At 34.3% G+C, this 18,909-nt stretch overlaps 1 protein-coding gene across 4 annotated transcripts in view; it reads left to right on the top strand.

The window, feature by feature from the left end:
- VPS13A (vacuolar protein sorting 13 homolog A) overlaps positions 1–18,909 on the top strand; it is a 253,635-nt gene that overhangs the window by 88,023 nt on the left and 146,703 nt on the right. For all 4 annotated transcript variants that reach the window (XM_020879716.2, XM_020879717.2, XM_020879718.2 and 1 more), the window contains exons 24-27: positions 10,350–10,431; positions 11,866–12,020; positions 12,502–12,658; positions 17,751–17,830. In XM_020879716.2, coding sequence (XP_020735375.2) covers positions 10,350–10,431; positions 11,866–12,020; positions 12,502–12,658; positions 17,751–17,830 — 474 coding nt within the window. The remainder of the gene's footprint in view (positions 1–10,349; positions 10,432–11,865; positions 12,021–12,501; positions 12,659–17,750; positions 17,831–18,909) is intronic.

The raw sequence follows: 18,909 nt of genomic DNA, 5'->3' as shown, positions 1-18,909 counted from the left end.
TATTGAAACTTCCGTTTCAGCATCAGTCCTTCCAGTAAACGTTCAAGGTTGATTTCCTTTAAAATTGACTGGTTTGATCTCTTTGCAGTCCATGAGACTCTCAAGAGTCTTCTCCAGTACCACAGTTCAAAAGCATCAACTCTTTGGCACTCAACCTTCTTTATGGTCCAACTCTTATATCTGTACATGACTGCTGGATAAATCATAGCTTTGTTTGACTATATGGACCTTTGTCAGGAAAGTGATGTCTCTGCTTTTTATTATGCTGTCTAGGTTTGTCATATCTTTTCTTCCAAAGAGCAAGCATCTTTTAATTTCGTGACTTCAGTCACCTTCCGCAGATATTTTGGAGCCAAAGAAAATGAAATCTGTCACTGTTTCCACTTTTTCCCCATCTGTTTGCCATGAAGTGATGGGAGTGGTGTCATGATCTTTGTTTTTTAAATGTTGAGTTTTAAGCCAACTTTTTCACTCTGCTCTTTCATTCATTAAAAGGCTCTTTAGTTCCTCTTTGCTTTCTGCCATTAAAGTGGTATCATACATATCTGAGGTTGTTGATAGTTCTCCTGGCAATCTTGATTTAACCTTGTAAATCATCCAGCCCGGCATTTTGGATGATGTACTTGCATATAAGTTAAATAAGCAGGGTGACAATATACAGCCTTGACGTACTCCTTTCCCAATTTTGAAAGAGTCTGTTGTTCCATGTCTGGTTCTCACTGTTGCTTCTTGTCCTGCATACAGGTTTCTCAGAAGGCAGGTAAGGTGGCCTGGTATTTCCATCTCTTTAAGAATTTTCCACAGTTTGTTGTGATCCACACAGTCAAAGGCTTTAGCATAATCAATGCCGCAGAAGTAGACTTTTTTTAGAATTCTCTTGCTGCTTCTGTGATTCACTGGATGTTGGCCATTTGATCTCTGGGTCCTCTACCTTTTCTAAATCCAGGTTTACCTCTGACAGTTCTTGGTTCACATACTGCTGTTGCCTAGCTTGAAGTATTTTGAGCATTACCTGGCTAGCATGTGAAATGAGTGCAGTTGTGTGGTAGTTTGTCGTTGCCTTTCTTTGGGATTGGAATGAAAACTGACCTGGAGCGGCTGAAGAGCATGTCCCTGCTAGTCATGGCCTGACTAATTGTGGTCTCCTGGAGAAGAGAATGGCAAGCTACTTCAGTATTTTTGCCTTGAGAGCCCCATGAACTTTGAAAAGGCAAAAAGGTATGATACTGAAAGATGAGACCCCCAGGCTGGTGGTTCTTCAATATGCTATTGGGGAAGAACAGAGAAATAGCTCCAGAAAGAATGAAGAGGCTGAACCAAAGTTTAAACGATGCACAGTTGTGGATGTGTCTGGTGGTGAAAGTAAAGTCCAATGCTATAAAAAAATGTATTGCATAGCAACCTGGAATGTTAGGTCCATAAATCAAGGTAAAATGGATTTGATCAAACAGGAGATGCCAAGAGTGAATGTTGACATTTTAGGATTCAGTGAACTGTGATGGGTGAATTTAATTCAGATGACCATTGTATCTACTACTGTGAGCAAGAATCCCTTAGAAGGAGTGGAGTAGCCCTCATAGTCAGCAAAAGAATCTGAAATGCAGTACTTGGGTGCAGTCTCAAAAATGACAGAATGATCTCAGTTCATTTCCAAGGCAAACCATTCAACATCACAGTAACCCAAGTCTATACCCTAACCAGTAATGCCAGAGAAGCTGAAGTTGATTGATTGTACCAAAACCTCCAAGACCTCCTAGAACTAAGACTAAAAACAGGTGTCCTTTTCATCATAAGGGACTGGAATGCAAAAGTAGGAAGTCAGGAGATACCTTGAGTAACAGGTAAGTTTGGTCTTGGAATACCAAATGAAGCAGGGCAAAGACTCACAGAGTTTTGCTGAGAGAACACACTGGTCATAGCAAACACCGTCTTCTAGCAATACAAGAGATAACTCCACATATGGACATCATCAGATGGTCAACACTGAAACAGATTGATTATATTCTTTGCTGCTGAAGATGGAGAAGCTCTAGACAGCAGAAACAAAGGCTGGAGCTGACTGTGGCTCGGATCTTGAGCTCCTTGTTGAAAATTCAGACTTAAATTGAAGAAAGTGGGGAAAACCACTCTATATGACCTCAATCAAATCCCTTGTGACTATACAGTGGAGGTGATGAATAGATTCAAGGAACTAGATCTGGTAGACACAGTGCCTGAAGATCTATAGTCAAAGGTTCATAATATTGTACAGGAGGTGTTGACCAATGCTATCCCAAAGAAAAACAAATGCAAGAAGGCAAAGTGGTTGTCTGAGGAGGCCTTAAAAATAGCTGAGAAAAGAAGAGAAGCAAAAGACAAAGGAGAAAGGGAAAGATACACCCAACTGAATGCAGAATTCCAGAGAATAGCAGGAAGAGATAAGAAAACCTTAAGTAAACAATGCAAAGAAATAGAGGAAAACAATAGAGTGGAAAACACTAGAGATCTCTTCAAGAAAATTGGGGATAACCAAGGAAACATTTCATGCATAGATAGGCACAGTAAAGGACAGAAACGTCAACAGAAGCAGACGATATTAAGAGGTGGCAAGAATACACATGAGAACTGTACAAAAAAGGTCTTAATGACATGGATAACCATGATGGTATGGTCACCCATTTAGAACCAAACATCCTGGAGTGTGAAGTCTAGTGGGCCTTAGGAAGCATTACTGTGAACTGCTAGTGAAGGTTATGGAATTCCAGCTGAACTATTTCAGATCCTAGAAGATGATGCTGTTAAAGTGCTGCACTCAGTATGCCAGCAAATTTGGACAACTCAACAGTGGCCACAGGACTGGAAAAGGTCAGTTTTCATTCTAGTTCCAAAAAAAAAGCAATGCCAAAGAATGTTCAAATTATCATACAGTAAGTTACATCAGTCTATAATTTTTTATGTGTGGTATGTTTGCTTGAGTCTGTTGTTAGGCATAAGAGATTAGGTTAGGAATGTTTTCTTCCATTTATTTGATAAGAATTTGAAAAGGATGGTTTTAATTCATTAAATGGTGGTCAACTTCTTTATCGAAGCCTTCTTACTTTTCTTTCTTGGTAGAATTTTGGGTACTGATTCAATACCTTTTCTTGTTACAAGCCTGTTCAGAGTTTCTGTTTGTTCTTGAGTCAGTTAAAGTAATTTGTGTCTTTGTTGAAATTTTGTCTATTGAATCTAGGTTATCCGATCTGTGGGCCTTCAGCTTTTCAATCTTTTTTTATTTCTGTAAGATTGGCTGCAGTGACTTCAATTTGATTTCTGATTTTAGTTATGTCTTTTCTTTTTGTCTCAATCTAGCTGAAGGTTTGTCATTTTTGTTGACTTTGTCAAGAACCAGCATTTGGTTTTGTTAATTCTTTTGTTTTTCTTTTCACTGTTTATTTTATCTCTGCTGTAATATTTCTATTATATATATATTTTTTACCTTTGCTGGCTTTTTGTTTTGGTTGGTCCATTTTTTACTTGTTTGAAGTATAAGTGAGGTTATTGATTTTGAAATCTTTTATCTTAATGTATACTTTTATAGCAGTAAATTTCCTTCCAAGTACTGATGTCAAGGTATCTCATACAATGTATTTTCATTGTCTTTCATCTCAAAGTATTTGTAAATTTTCTTGCAGTTTGTTCTTTGATCTACTGGTTTGTTTTTTTAAAGTTTTCTTCAATTTCTGTGTATTTGTGTATTTCTACTTTCCCTTGTGTTAATGATTTCTAGCTTGATTTCATTGTGGTTGGAGAAGATACTTTATATGATTTCCCCCTTAAAAAATTCTTTTGACACTTGTTTTGTGGTCTGCCACATGATCAATCCTGGAAAATGTTCTGCATGTACTTGGGAAGAATGTATATTCTGCTGTTGGCTGGTTTGTTCTGTGTATGTCTGTTATGTCTAGTTGGTGTATAGCATTGTTCAAGTTCTTTATTTACATACTGATCCTCTGACTAGTTTTTTTATTCTTTATTGAAAGTGAGCTTATTGAAGTCTCCAACTATTACTGTGGAACTTTCTGTTTCTCCTGTTTTGTCATTGTTTTGTTTGCATATTTGGTGACTTTTTTGGGTGTCTTTATGTTTATAATTGTTATATATTCCTAATTAATTATTCCTTTGATTATATATGATGACCTTTATGTCTTTTGTTACAGTTTTTAAAGTCTTTTGTTAGAAATTACCACTACTGTTGTGATTGCTGTTTGCATAGTCTCTTTTTTTTTCAGTCCTTTCATTTTTCTGTCTATTTGTGTATTTTGATCTAAAAGAAATCTCTGGTAGACAGCATGATGACAGGAGATGGTGAGGGACATGGAATCCTGGCGTATTGCAGTCCTTGGCCATGGGGTCACAAAGAGTCAGACACAATGAGTGACTGAATAACAACAAAGCAGACAGCATGTAGTTGGATCCAATTTTCTTTCATCTATTTTGTCAATTTGTTCCTCTTGATTGGATGATTCCATCTATTGATATTTAAAGCCATTGCTTGAAGATAGAAATGGCAACCTGCTCCAGTATTCTTGCTTGGGAAATCCTATGGACAGAGGAGCTCAGTGGACTGTAGACCATAGGGTCAAAAGAGTTGGACATAACTTAGCAACTGACCCACCACCACCACCATGTATTTTCAGCCATGAAATGGCTGTGCTAAATACTGGACTCAACCTGTTCAATTCTGTTCAGTCGCTCAGTTGTGTCTCACTTTGCAACCCCATGGACTGCAGAACGCCAGGCTTCCCTGTCCATCACCAACTTCCGGAGCTTGCTCAAACTTGTGTCCCTGTTAACCTTTCCAGAAGTGTCATGGAGATTTACAGGCTTCTGGATTAATTGGGTAAGATGTTTTTTTCCATGCCATTTCTTGTCTTCCTGAACTGAGGAGGATGCAATAGAATATGGCATTTGTGCTTTTTTTACCCCCTGATGCTTCCATGTTAGAAGTAACCCTACAAGTGTGGTTTGGTTATTGTTCTTTTGCACCTTTTGTTTTAATGAGCTTTTTTAATGGATTTTTTAGTCCACTGCCCATTTCCAGTTGATCCACATAAGACTAAAAGGTAATGTTTTTGCCTTTTTTTTTAACATGAAGAGAAAATCAGTGTAGTGAAATATAAATCTATTTCGTTCCACTTCACTTCTTGTTTGTCGTCACTGATCATTATTTTTTTAGTCCAAGAGTCCAAAATATTTGTTACTTTTACTTTGTATTTTATTCCTGTGACTCATTGAAATTCTCCTGTTTTAAGTAATAAAACCAATATAATCTCATATATAAACTTGAAGAAGTAGATTTTACAAGTTAGATATAGCATGATCCTAAAATAAGGAATTATGTCTTTTCATCTGCCTTTTTCTGATGTCTCTTGTTGACTTACATTTGATTTTCTCTTGTGTTTGTCATTATTGAACTATGTCAGATGTTCGTCTGATGCTTGTGCTCTGCCTATAGTGTATAAATTGAGTTAAACAGATACAAGTCTTATCCTTTAGGAATTTTGCAGGACAGAGACATCTGAGGACAGAGACATCTGTACAGATACCAGATACATAAGTAAAATATTAAGCATTAAAGTCATTACTGATTAGGAAACTTTTTCTTCCAGTTTCTATTTGTTTCTTGTTTTTATATATTTTTTGTTTTATATCTTTATCTATTGTTGTTTAGTCACGTCTGACTCTGACTCTATGGACTGTATAGCCTGCCAGCTTCTCTGCCCATGGGATTTCCCAGGCAAGAATACTGGAGTGGGTTGCTGTTTTCTTCTACTATGTCAATTACATTTAACATTCTGAATTGATAAAACTGTGTTTTGAATTAGTACCAATTTAACTGCAAAGCAACCAGAAACTCTTGTACAGCTTTGTACTCCCTGTGGTGTTGTCACAAGTTCCATATTATACATTGTGTATTCAGTAGTGTCGTTATAATTATTCTTATGGTTTTCTTTTAAGTGTATAGGAAATTAAAAAAAAGTGACTGAACTAAGAATCCAACATCTCCTTATTTATTTACCCATCTAATTATATGTACTGGAGATTTCTTCTTTATATAGCTTTGAGTTACTATCTAGTATTCTTTTCCTTACCTAGAGGGCTCTGGCAAGGATTTCTTATTGGGCAAGTATAGTGATGATACACTCCTTATGTTGTTGTTGTTTGTCTGGAAATATCTTAATTTCTCTCTCATTTTGAAGGATAGTTTTGCCAGACACATAATCCTTGGTGTCAAATATGACTTTCCATTACCTTTTGACCTTCATGGTTTCTGGTAAGAAATTAGCTGTTAATAATTTATTGAGAGTCTTAACATGGACAGCTCACTTCTCTTGTTGCTTGCAATTTTCTTACTTTGTCTTTCAACTGTTCGATGATAGTATGTTTTGGAGTGGATGTATTTGAGTATATGTCACTTTCAGTTATTAAACTTAGACTTTTTAGGTTCATGTATGTGCTTTGCTCAGTTGCCCAGTTGTGTCCAGCTCTTTGCAGCTCCATGAGCTGTAGCCTGCCAGGCTCCTCTGTCCCAGTTTTTCATCATATTTGGGCACATTTTTGGTAATTATTTTTTCAGATATGCTTTCTTGCCCTCTCTTCATCCTGTTTCTTGCTGGTGTTCTCATAATGCATATATCACCTTACATTATGGTATCTCACAGGCCCCTTAGGTTGTGTTCATTTTTCTTTATCCTTTATTTCTTTCTTTTTTTCTTTAATAATTTTGACTGATGTGTGTACATGTTTACGGCTAGCTCAACTCTGCTTTTGAAATTCTCTAACGTATTTTTTCTTTCAGTTATTGTAGTTTTTAGGTCAGGAACTTGTTCGGTTTCTTTTTATAATTTCTGTCTCTTTATTGATACTTTCCATTTGTTGTAACATTCACCTGGTTTCCTTTATCTCTTTCTCGATGGCTCTTTTTAGCTCTCTGAGCACATTTTAGACAATTTATTTAAAGTTTTTTTCCCCCCCCAGTAAATCTGATGCCTTTGCTTCTGCTTGAACTATGTCTGCTTTTTTCCTCTGTGCATAGGCCACACTTTTGTTTCTTTGCATCTGCTCCCCTGCTGTTGTAACTAGATAGAGGAATTATGAGGAAATTACAGATGTATATATTCATTAACATAGATTTTAAAATATTAATACTTAGCAAATATTACAGTCAAATAGTATGATATTTTAAAAAGATTAGACACTATAATACTCTAAACCACCCAGGAAAGCATTTATCCCATGAAAGCAAAAATAGTTCACTGATCAGTGTTAAGTACACTTTATTGAATAAAGGATAAAAAATATATTGTTATTTCAGTAGACAAGGAAAAAGCATTGATAAGATCCAACAACCATTCATGATCTCAAACTGAGAATATAAGGGCACCCCATCAATTTATGAAACTAATATAATGTTTAATTATAACTAATATAATGTTTACTTTGAAAATTAATGCTTCCCCTGTAATATCAGGAACAGTGCAGGAATGATGGCCTTTCTGACTACTTCTGTTCAGATTCGCACTGAGGACTCTAGCTTCTGCAGTAACTTAAGAGAAATAATGACAGGGTGGAAAGGGAAAAGTAAGACTGTTTCCTGATGATACGATCACTTATGCAAAAAGTCCTAAGGAGTGTGGAAAAATACAACTAGCAATAGTGAATTTGTCACGGTTGCAGTCTATATCATCAGTGTAAATATTAAGTTGTTTCTAAAAATCAAATTAAGAAAAATATTCCTTTCATAATAGGATTAAAAAATTAAATAATTAGGAAAAGTGTAGCAAAGGAATATAAGACCTGTGAATCTAAAGCTACAGGACATTTCTATAAAAAATTGACCATGACCTAAATAAGTGGAATGATACAGTGAAGAGTTGGAGGACTAAAAAAAAAAAAAAAAAGAGTTGGAGGACTGACCCTCTTAAAATGACAGTTCTCTCAAAACCCTATAGATTTCTCATAGTCCCAATCTAAATACCAGATTTTTTTTTTTTGAAGTTAGCAAGTTTATTATAATACACGTATGGAAATAAATGAACATATGTTGGCCAAAAAATTGGATAAGAATAATATTGGTGGGTTTCTAATATTTGATTTCAAGGTTTATTTTATAGCTCGTTTATTCAGGGAAAGTGTTGTTTCAGTGTAAGAATAGACATAAAGATAACTAAAGTTGAATAGAATTCAAAAGTAAATTCACAATATGGTTAATATATATATTTTATTTCTTAAAAAGTTTCCAGTGCAACTAAGTAAGCTAGTCTTTTCAACAGTTGTTCTAAAATAATTAGATTTCCATGGGGGGAAAAAAGTGAACATCAACCTGTAACATATACCATACATGGAATTTAACCTGCAGTGGAACAGAGACTTAAATGTAAATGCCCAAAGGTATAAAGTTTGAAAACCTTCAAAAGCAGAGAAAATCTTTGAGTTCTTTTGCTGGATAAAAGTGTCTTGGGATAAATAGGTACAAATACAGGAGAAAAAAAATAAATTATACTTCATAGATATTAAAATTTTCTGCCTTTTGAATGATACTGTTAATAATGAAAAAAGGCTGTCCATCCAACTGGGAAAAATATTGGCAACCCGTACAGCTTAGAAAAGCTGTTAGCTGCGAAGTCGAATCTGACTCTTTGCAACGCCATGGACTATAGCCCTCTAGGTTCCTCTGTCCATCAGATTCTCCAGGCAAGAATACTGGAGTGGGTTGCCATTCCCTTCTGCAGGGGATCTTCCCAAACCAGGGATTGAACCTGGGTCTCCTGCATTGCAGGCAGACTCTTTACCATCTGAGCCACAAGGGAAAGACTATCCAAAATACGTAAGGGAGACCAGGAATCCAATAAGAAATGAGCAAACAGACAAGAAAGGTGTTTAGTTTTATTATTCACCTCATAAGACAAAATCTTTAATGAATGTAGTGTAAAAAACTTCAAAACATTAAATATTGAAATTGGGGGCAGGATAGTTGTTGCTTTTTGGAGGTGTGCCTGATGATTGAGGACCCTGAGGGCAGCTTCTGAGTTGCTGGTAATATTCTGTTCCTGGATCTGAATTTTGGGTGCATGGATGTGTTTTCTTTTTGAAATTTAGTTTTTATACTCAGATTACATACTCATACGCAGTAGATTATATTTCAGTAAAAATGTTTCCGCCAAATGAATAGGATTCTGAGAAGCAGAAACACAATCCATGAACCTATGATATGTGTAACTATATTTGTGAAATTCTAATTAAAACTAGGGTGAAAATGCCAGTAAGATTATGTCTGAGAATGCTAAATGTTAATGAGGAAGTGGAGACATACAAACACTAATCCACTGATGACATCAGATAATGTCTTATAAACACATGTGAAAACATATTGATAGTACTATTAAAGTGAATATATAAAATTCCACTCTGATACATACATGATAGAAAATCTTGCATTTGAGCCTGTGTGTTACAGGATAGGATGCTTATACTGGTAATGTGAGTAAAAGCAAAAATCTCTAAACAGTACAAATATTTACCAACACTGTAATGGACAAATAACTAGTGATTTATATTCATCAATGTATAGCGGTAAGAATGAGTAAAGTATCAATATGGATAAAATTTAAAGAATATTTTGTGGAGACAGTTTCATAGGAAAATGTATGCATTATTATTGCCTCTTTCTGAGTTTAGAAAGAAACAGGTTAAATAATATTTTACTTATAAAATCAGTCATAGAAGGTTAAAAACAAGTAAATAAATCAATTTTAGGGAATGTGATCAAGAAAGTAGCACATAAGATGCTTCTAGGTATCTGGTACTATTTTGGTTTTTGGCCTGGATGGAAGATTCAGGGGTATCTTTTATTAGCATCATTTTGAAATGAATTACTTTTTTTGGTATGCTCTACTTGGCACAGGACAATAGAAAAGTATTTTCTAAATTTAGTAAATTTCTAAATTTACCAAAATATCTTTAAAAAATTAAAAATAAAAGTACAAGCTCCCTAACTACAGAAGCTTTAAATTTTGAGAATTTGGTTGTTTCCTGTGGATGCCATAGAGGTGGTTTCCTTTATTTAGTAAGATGTTAAGATATATCTAAGATTTCTTCCTACACAAAGTCTGTCAACAAGGAAATGATTATAACAGTTGTGAAATTTATATTTAGCCTTAAATTGTAAAAATACTTCTTTAAATTTACATTTACAAACTTTCTCGTTCAGACTGGAATTTTTCCAGTTAATTCAGATTTAGGTGTCTGTGTGTTTGTTGTCACAGTTGTTCTAGAACTTAAAATAAAAGTCTGTTTGCCAATTGAGAGTGGATTAACTTTTCTTCCAGGTTCAAAGATCCACTTCTTTGGGAACATCACAGATGTCACAGAAGAAATTTCCTCTTTTGGAAATTCCATGTGTTGAAGATGGTAAAATGAAGCTACTTTAGGAAATTTTCCTTGTTAAAAATTGATTATAAAAATAATTTTCATTTGCATAAAAAATTTCAGGCAATAGTAGATATGCATGTCATCTAGAAAATTTCACTTAAATTCCTTTTGCAGTGGGATTTTCTGGAGAGAGTAGCATGGAAGCATATGCACTACCATGTATAAAATAGTAACCAAAAGGAATTTGCCGTAGACTCAGGGAACTCAAACTGGGGCTGTGTGATAACATAGAGGGGTGGAAAGGGTGGGAGGGAGGTTAAAGGCGCAGGCGACACATGTATGCCTGTGGCTGACTCATGTTCATGTGTGGCAGAGGCCAATACAACATTGTGAAGAAATTTTCCTTCAACTAAAACTAAGCTTCGAAAAACAATTGAATCCCATAGTAACAAGGACCACTAGAAAGTTTTAATCTTCTCTATCTTATTGTGATCAAGAGAACCCATGAAAGTTTGTGTCTAATTTATAATCTGTTACTTAGCTTTTGGAGATCTTCATTATAGTAATTTTTTTTTAACTTTTTACATTTTCTTTTTTGTTATTAAAGGAAAATAATCAAGCCTTAATATCTACATTCACCTATGAAGACTTGTAAATATTTTGTTATGAAATACAGGCTTTTTTGGCCATATTGGAAAGAAAAATAAATGTATTTTACTATTTTTAAGAGTTTAAAAATTGCTAAATGTTAAATAACAGATATTTCCATGTTGATCCTCAGTTTTCTAGAGAATGTTTACCGTTCTCTGTAGTGACCAGGATTGGTGGGAAGGGGAAGGAAATGTTGTTTGTGAGATCATCTATCCTAAAATTCAATTTTTTATTTTTGGGATATACTTAGATGGTTTTAGTTTCTCCTTTCTTTTAATAGTTTTACTGGATTTTGGACCCTTTAAAGTATGTTTTAAAAATTTATTATCATATATATATATATATATATATATATGGCTATATAGTTGTACATATGTGAAATAGTGCTTAATCTTAGTTTCTCTGTTTAAACCGCAGGGTCTACCCCCTGCTTTTAATGTTTCAGAGTTTGTAATTAAGCTCTGTTTTGCTCTCCAGATAGAGTGAGCATATTAGTATGTTCCTTTGAGTATTCATCATGTAGGTAGTAATTGGCCTTGGCATTTGCTATAAAATTTTTTTTGGCAGTTTTAGACTTACTGATTTTAAAGATGACGTTCGTTAAGCTAAAGATTGCATTTTGTAATTTTCCATATGTTTTGTCATTAAGAATTTATTTTCGCAGCTATAATCTCTATATTGTTTTCTTTTTATTTTGATGTTGCCTTCAGTTTTTTGAAGTAGTGTTGTAGTGTTCATATTTATTTCAGATAAATTATTAAAGTTTTATTATTAAATCACTCCTATAGATTATTGACTTAAAAAATGTTCTGTGGTATTTAGATTCAGATGAGGAGTTTTTTGATGCACCATGTAGTCCATTGGAAGAGCCTCTTCAATCTCCATCTAGCATTAAAAGTCCTCAACAGAAAAAGCTTCAGAAACCAGAATGTTTTAAAAATATGATTGAGTATAAAATAAGATTTGAAGTGCCAGAGGTATGCATTATATGTACCATGGTAAAATTAGTATGGCTGATTTAAATTTTGGTCATTTCTGCTATTCATAGATTATATAGTCTTATTACTAATAGATATTGTTGTTTTAACCCTATTTAAGCTCAATCCAGATGTTACTTTGTGATTCTCCTTCCCCTTTGAAGATTAATTTCCTTAATTAAAGATTTTGCCGCCCTCACCTTCTGAGAGGGACCACATTCTGCCTGTGGAAAGTTTAAATAAATCCTCTTTCATTTGAAAAAAAAAGAATTAAGAGTTTACTTGTATTATTATTATTCAATATATATTTATTTAAAATAATTTGCCTAGTGCATGTATTTTATATGTATAAGATCTCTCCTAAATTTAAATATATATCATTTATACCATATGTATACCTCACATATCCATATATGACCACGATCTGCATAAATATTTTTGTGTGTGTTAGATAGTTGTTTCTTTTTTCTTTCTTTTTTAGGTTTTGATTCAGTTCTGTCACCTTGTTGGAGATTGTGAACTACCTGTGGTAGAAATTAATGTCTTAGGATTGGGCACAGATATTGAGCTTAGAACATTTGATTTGAAAGCAAATGCATTTTTGAAAGAGGTGTGCTTAAAATGTCCAGATTATTTTGGTAAGTATCTCTGTTTTTGAAAATAATTCAGTTCAGTTCAGTTGCTCAGTCATGTCTGACTCCTTGCGACCCCATGGACTGCAGCATGCCAGGCCTCCCTGTCCATCACCAACTCCTGGAATTTACTCAAGCTCATGTCCATTGAGTCGGTGATGCCATCCAACCATCTTATCCTTTGTCGTCCCCTTCTCCTCCTGCCTTCAGTCTTTCCCAGCATCAGGGTCTTTTCAGATGAGTCAGTTCTTTGCATCAGGTGGCCAAAGTATTGGAGTTTCAGCTTCAACATCAGTCCTTCCAATGAGTATTCAGCACTGATTTTCTTTAGGATGGACTGGTTGGATCTCATTGCAGTCCAAGGGACTCTCAAGAGTTTTCTCCAACACCACAGTTCAAAAGCATCAATTCTTCAGTGCTCAGCCTTCCTTATAGTCCAGCTCTCACATCCATACATGACTACTGGAAAAACCATAGCTTTGACTAGACAGACCCTTGTTGGCAAAGTAATGTCTCTGCTTTTTAATATGCTGTCTAGGTTGGTCGTAACTTTCCTTCCAAGGAGTAAGTATCTTTTTTTTTTTTTTCCACTTATTTTTATTAGTTGGAGGCTAATTACTTTACATCATTGCAGTGGTTTTTGTCATACATTGAAATGAATTAGCCATGGATTTACATGTATTCCCCATCCCGGTCCCCCCTCCCACCTCCCCCTCCACCCGATCCCTCTGGGTCTTCCCAGTGCAGCAGGCCCGAGCACTTGTCTCATGCACTCAACCTGGGCTGGTGATCTGTTTCACCCTAGATAATATACATGTTTCGATGCTATTCTCTTGAAACATCCCACCCTCGCCTTCTCCCAGAGTCCACAAGTCTGTTCTATACATCTGAGTCTCTTTTTCTGTTTTGCATATAGGGTTATCGTTACATCTTTCTAAATTCCATATATATGTGTTAGTATACTGTAATGGTCTTTATCTTTCTGGCTTACTTCGCTCTGTATAATGGGCTCCAGTTTCATCCATCTCATTAGAACTGATTCAAATGAATTCTTTTTAACGGCTGAGTAATATTCCATGGTGTATATGTACCACAGCTTCCTCATCCATTCGTCTGCTGATGGGCATCTAGGTTGCTTCCATGTCCTGGCTATTATAAACAGTGCTGCGATGAACATTGGGGTGCACGTGTCTCTTTCAGATCTGGTTTCCTTAGTGTGTATGCCCAGAAGTGGGATTGCTGGGTCATATGGCAGTTCTATTTCCAGCTTTTTAAGAAATCTCCACACTGTTTTCCATAGTGGCTGTACTAATTTGCATTCCCACCAACAGTGTAAGAGGGTTCCCTTTTCTCCACACCCTCTCCAGCATTTATTGCTTGTAGACTTTTGGATAGCAGCCATCCTGACTGGCGTATAATGGTACCTCATTGTGGTTTTGATTTGAGTAAGTATCTTTTAATTTCATAGCTACAATCACCATCTGCAGTGATTTTGGAGCCCAAAAAATAGTCTGTCAGTGTTTGCATTGTTTACCCATCTATCTGCCATGAAGTGATGGGACTGGATGCCATGATCTTAGTTTTCTGAATGTTGAGTTTTAAGCCAACTTTTTCACTTTACTCTTTCATTTTCATTAAGAGGCTCTTTAGTTCTTCTTTGCTTTCTGCTATAAGAGTGGTGTCATCTGCATATCTGCATATCTGAGGTTAATTTAAAAAATTAATTTTACTATTTGATTAGCCTCTAGATATAAATTCTCTAGACATGTAGTCAGTACATTTGATATTATCAAAGAAATATTATGAGTTAGTCTTCAACTTTCATATTAAACTTTATCTAAGGGGTAGGCTAGAGAGTTATGAAGATAACTTTTCTCATTAAGAAAAATAGTTTAATTTTAAATCTACTTAATGAATACTAAAATACTGAAATAGTTTTCTATTGATATTACAACAGTTTACCACAAATTTATTAAATTTGTGTAACTTAGATGTCTGACAGAAGTCTCAAACAGGCAAAAGTCAAGCTATTAACAGGACTTCTGTTTTGGAGGCTGTAGGGGAAGATCTGTTTTCTTCTTCATTCAGGTGTTGGCAGGACATCAGTTTTAGTCGATTTGAGTCTATTTTCTTACTGCTTATAAGGTGTAGATTGGGCTTAGCTCCTATAGGCCTCTCTGAATCCTTGCAAATAATTTTTTGTATCCCAGAACGATTATGAGGTGTTAGATCCTTCTTATGTTGTAATCTCGCTAACCTTTTCTTCCGCCTTTTCTTCTGCTCTAAAAACTAAGGTAATTAAGATTGAGTGCATCTGGACAATCAAAGATCATTTCCCCTTAATCTTGACCTTAATCACCTCTGTAATGTTACATTTACCATATGAGATAACATATTCTCGAATTTGGGGGAATTAGAGCATGGACATTTCATTTAATTCCAAGTGTTTTTAACTCTTCCTTCAAGATTTCTTTTTTGAGTCATGTGTTATTTAGAAATGTGTTGTTTATTTTCCAAATATTTTGGAATTTTCCAACTAGTTTTCTGTTACTGATTTCTGTTTTCATTCTTCTGTGGTCTGAAGGCAGACATTGTATGATTTCTGTTTTTAAAAGTTGCTAAGGTGTATTCTGTGGCTCAGGATGTGTTTAATCTTGGTGAATATTCCATGTGAGCTTAAGAAGAATGAATATTATGCTCTTGCTGGATGAAGTAGTCTCTAGATGTCCATTACCTCCAGTTGTTTGATGATGTTACTGAGCTCAACTCTATCCTTATATATATATTTTATATATATATTTTTTTCATTTCTGATAGAGTATGAAGTGTTCTAATAATGTAGTGGGTTCATCTGTTTCTCTTTGCATTATGATCATTTTTTCCTTTCTATTGTTCAATAAGTACACCTTAAGAATTGTTGTGTTCTCATGGAAAATTGACTACTTTATCATTATTTAATGCCTTTCTTTATCCCTTACAACTTTTTCTTGCTTTGAAGTCTGCTCTTTCTGAAAATTAACATAACTATCCTTGCTTTCTTCTTTTTAGTGTTAGCATAATATATTTTTCAACATCTGTTTACTTTCAAAGTATATGTACTTTTGTATTTAAAGTGTGTTTTTAGCAGACAATATTTTCTTGGGTCTTATTTTTTTTGATTCATGTTGGAAATTGGTGTCTTTTACTTGATGCATTTAGACCATTGATGTTCAAAGTGATTATTGAAACAGTTGGCTTAATTTTTTTTTTTGAACTTAAAATTAATAAGGCTTTACTTTTAGTTTTGAAACTGCACAAATATATTTTATTTGCATGTGTATAAAAGTACGTTATTCTTGGCTGTCCTGGAACCAGTGTTTTTTGTTGTTGTTTTTTTTTAATTTTTAAAGTTAAAAAAATTTTTTTTGGTGGGGGGGAGGTGGGCATGGCCTTGTGGCTTTTAGGATGTTAGTTCCCTGACCAGGGATCAAACCCTGGGCCCTGACAGTGAAAGTGTTGGAGTTATAACCACTGGACTGCCAGGAAATTCCCTTTTGATTGTTAGCTTTTTATTTTTTTTTAATGTTTGTAAGTTATTTAAGTTTAAATGGAACCTATCCTGTGAAATCCTTTGAACTCATTTAGGGGTTCCCCCCCTACCCTGCCGTAAACTGAGATACCAAAATAAGGGAGTTAAAAACTTAAGCTGAACTCTCTGTGGAAATAAGAAAGGTGAGGAATATGCTTATACATGTATCAAGGATTTGAGAATGTCATATTCTCTGGGAACTCATTCTCAGACAAAAGATGTCGTTAACTGGTATAATGAAACTTTGCCTTTTTTTATGAGCCCTGGATTAAATGTGATCTCTGTATGTTGGGAAGCAGATTAAGTATTGTGGCCTGAAAACTTAGTCATTGGAAATGATTTACACATTTTAAATTCCATACTCTACACTTGTTCTGTGGCCCTTTAGAACTTGCATCTGGTGAATTTGTGTTATGATTATCTCTTTGTGAAAAAATTATCGTACATGCAAGAAACAGAATTCTGCCTTATTATGCTTTTTACATCAAGAAAGTTTGCTCTGACAGTTGGAAAGAAAAGTGAGCCAACTTGATAGTGCTTTCCAGTAATCCAGAAGTATTACAGAAGTTGTTAATATTTGTTTTTTTATAATTGTTTGTTTCCCTAAGAGCAAAGGGTAAGAAAACCCTTGCATACATAATACAGGATATACAACTAACAGTTTACCTATTTGTGTAATACATTTGCTTATGTTTTCTTAGAAAGAGTAGGAAGAAGCAAATACAATATTCTTACACAAAGTAAATGGTCAGTAAATAGTTGTTCAGTGAATGAATGAATGTGTGAAAAAGTGGAGACCTTTTTAAGGATGAAATGTGATTAGCATCTACAGTAGAAGGCTAGCTTAAGTACTAATAAACTTAAATCTGGAGGGTTCTTTGGAAATACACTGTATTTTTTCTGTCAAGAGTAGTATGACTGGTTTGTACTCCTATCTTCCAGTATCAAAGGCATAAGTAATTTGCTAATGATAGTTATAAAGACTTGACACAAAATACTCTTCTTCAGCAGTTTCCTTGATTATTTTCTTAGATTTTAAGCAGAAGCAACAATATAATTTGTAAAGACTGATAATATGGTATTCAGGTTTATTTTAATCTAAACTAATACACAGAACAGCTCATTTCTCATCAACTATCTGATGTTTTTTGTATACAGTTGTTTTTAGAGATTCTGACTGTTTCTGTGATTCAGGACTGGCATTACTTCATGTCCTTTCATTGTTCCTCATAAACATTGTTTTCTCTATCTGATTGCTACTTTTTCTTTCTTAACTTCGTATCTAAGTTTAGAAAGGTAAGATAAGAATCTTTTGAGATGTGGCATAAGAGAAGGGAATCATGAGATGAAATTACATTTGTAGAGTTTAAAATAAAGGAAGAAAGACCACCTGATTTGAGTAATACAGAGATCAGAGTTCAGAACTGATTCAGGAAATACTTCTTTTCCAATTCTATAATTGTTAATATTTCCTGCATTTATTTCCCATTAGTTTTTCTATGAAAGAATAATTTGACAAATTATTTTTAGATGAAAACAAGAAACCAGTTTATTTGATTACAACACTGGATAACACAATGGAAGATCTCTTAACACTGGAATATGTGAAGGTAAGTAGTTTGATTTATATACTTGATATGGTAAGCAAGTGGTGCTTGTGGTAAAGAACCTGCATGCCAATGCAGGAGACTTAAGAGATGTGGGTTTGATCCCTGAGTCAGGAAGAAGGCCTGGAGGAAGGCATGGCAACCCACTCCAGTATTTTTGCCTGGAGGATCCCGTGGACAGAGGAGCCTGGTGGGCTACAGTCCATAGGGTCTCAAAGAGTCGGACACCACTAAGCGACTTACCTCTCACGCAGGCATGGTAAGCATACTGCTGAGATATTTAAATCAGGTTCTATAAGTTCAGAAATATTCAGTTTAATCTCCATCCTGATGTGATCACTGTATCTCCTAAAACTTTAATATGTTTTGTTTTGTTATCCTCTATTAGATAACTTGTGATTTATGAACACTTAATGTAGCAGGACAATAAGCAGCCTACTTTCTAAGTAGAAATGACCTGCAGTTTGACTGTTTCCCCCCCATCAGGGAATCTACAGACTTTTTAACCTTGATGAAATTTATTGTGGTATACTATAAAAGATGAAGCTTTCACTTGATTTCCCACGATTGTTTGAAGTTACCTAATTTTCCTGCTGTCAGTGGCTCCATTCCTTTTCTGTGATAACCAAGTCATCATTTATTAAATATTTATGTGTACTGTCATCTACATATGATTTTGCCTTTGTTTTCACTGATCTGTTTTTAGATAAGTGCCACATTATTTTAATAATTATAGTATTTTATGGTAAGAGTAATGTTCAGTAAGCATTATATAATTTTTAAGACCATTTTTTACTATTATTGTTGCAGCTTTTACTATTTTTACTATTTTTACATTTTATTTTTTATTTTTTTTATTTTATTTTACTTTTATTTTTTATTTTATTTTTAAATTTTATTTTTATTTTTTATAAAATAAAATTATTAAAAATAAATATTTTATTTATTTTTATTTTATTTTATTTTTTATTTTTTATTTTACATTTTATTATTTTATTATATTTATTATTTATTCATTTTACTATTTTTACATTTTACTATTTTACATTTTAACTATTATTGTTGCAGTTTTTAGTGTTTGT

Source organism: Odocoileus virginianus, chromosome 18 (assembly GCF_023699985.2).
Source record: "Odocoileus virginianus isolate 20LAN1187 ecotype Illinois chromosome 18, Ovbor_1.2, whole genome shotgun sequence".
Taxonomy (NCBI): Eukaryota; Metazoa; Chordata; class Mammalia; order Artiodactyla; family Cervidae; genus Odocoileus; species Odocoileus virginianus.
This window is presented reverse-complemented; position numbering and strand designations above follow the sequence as displayed.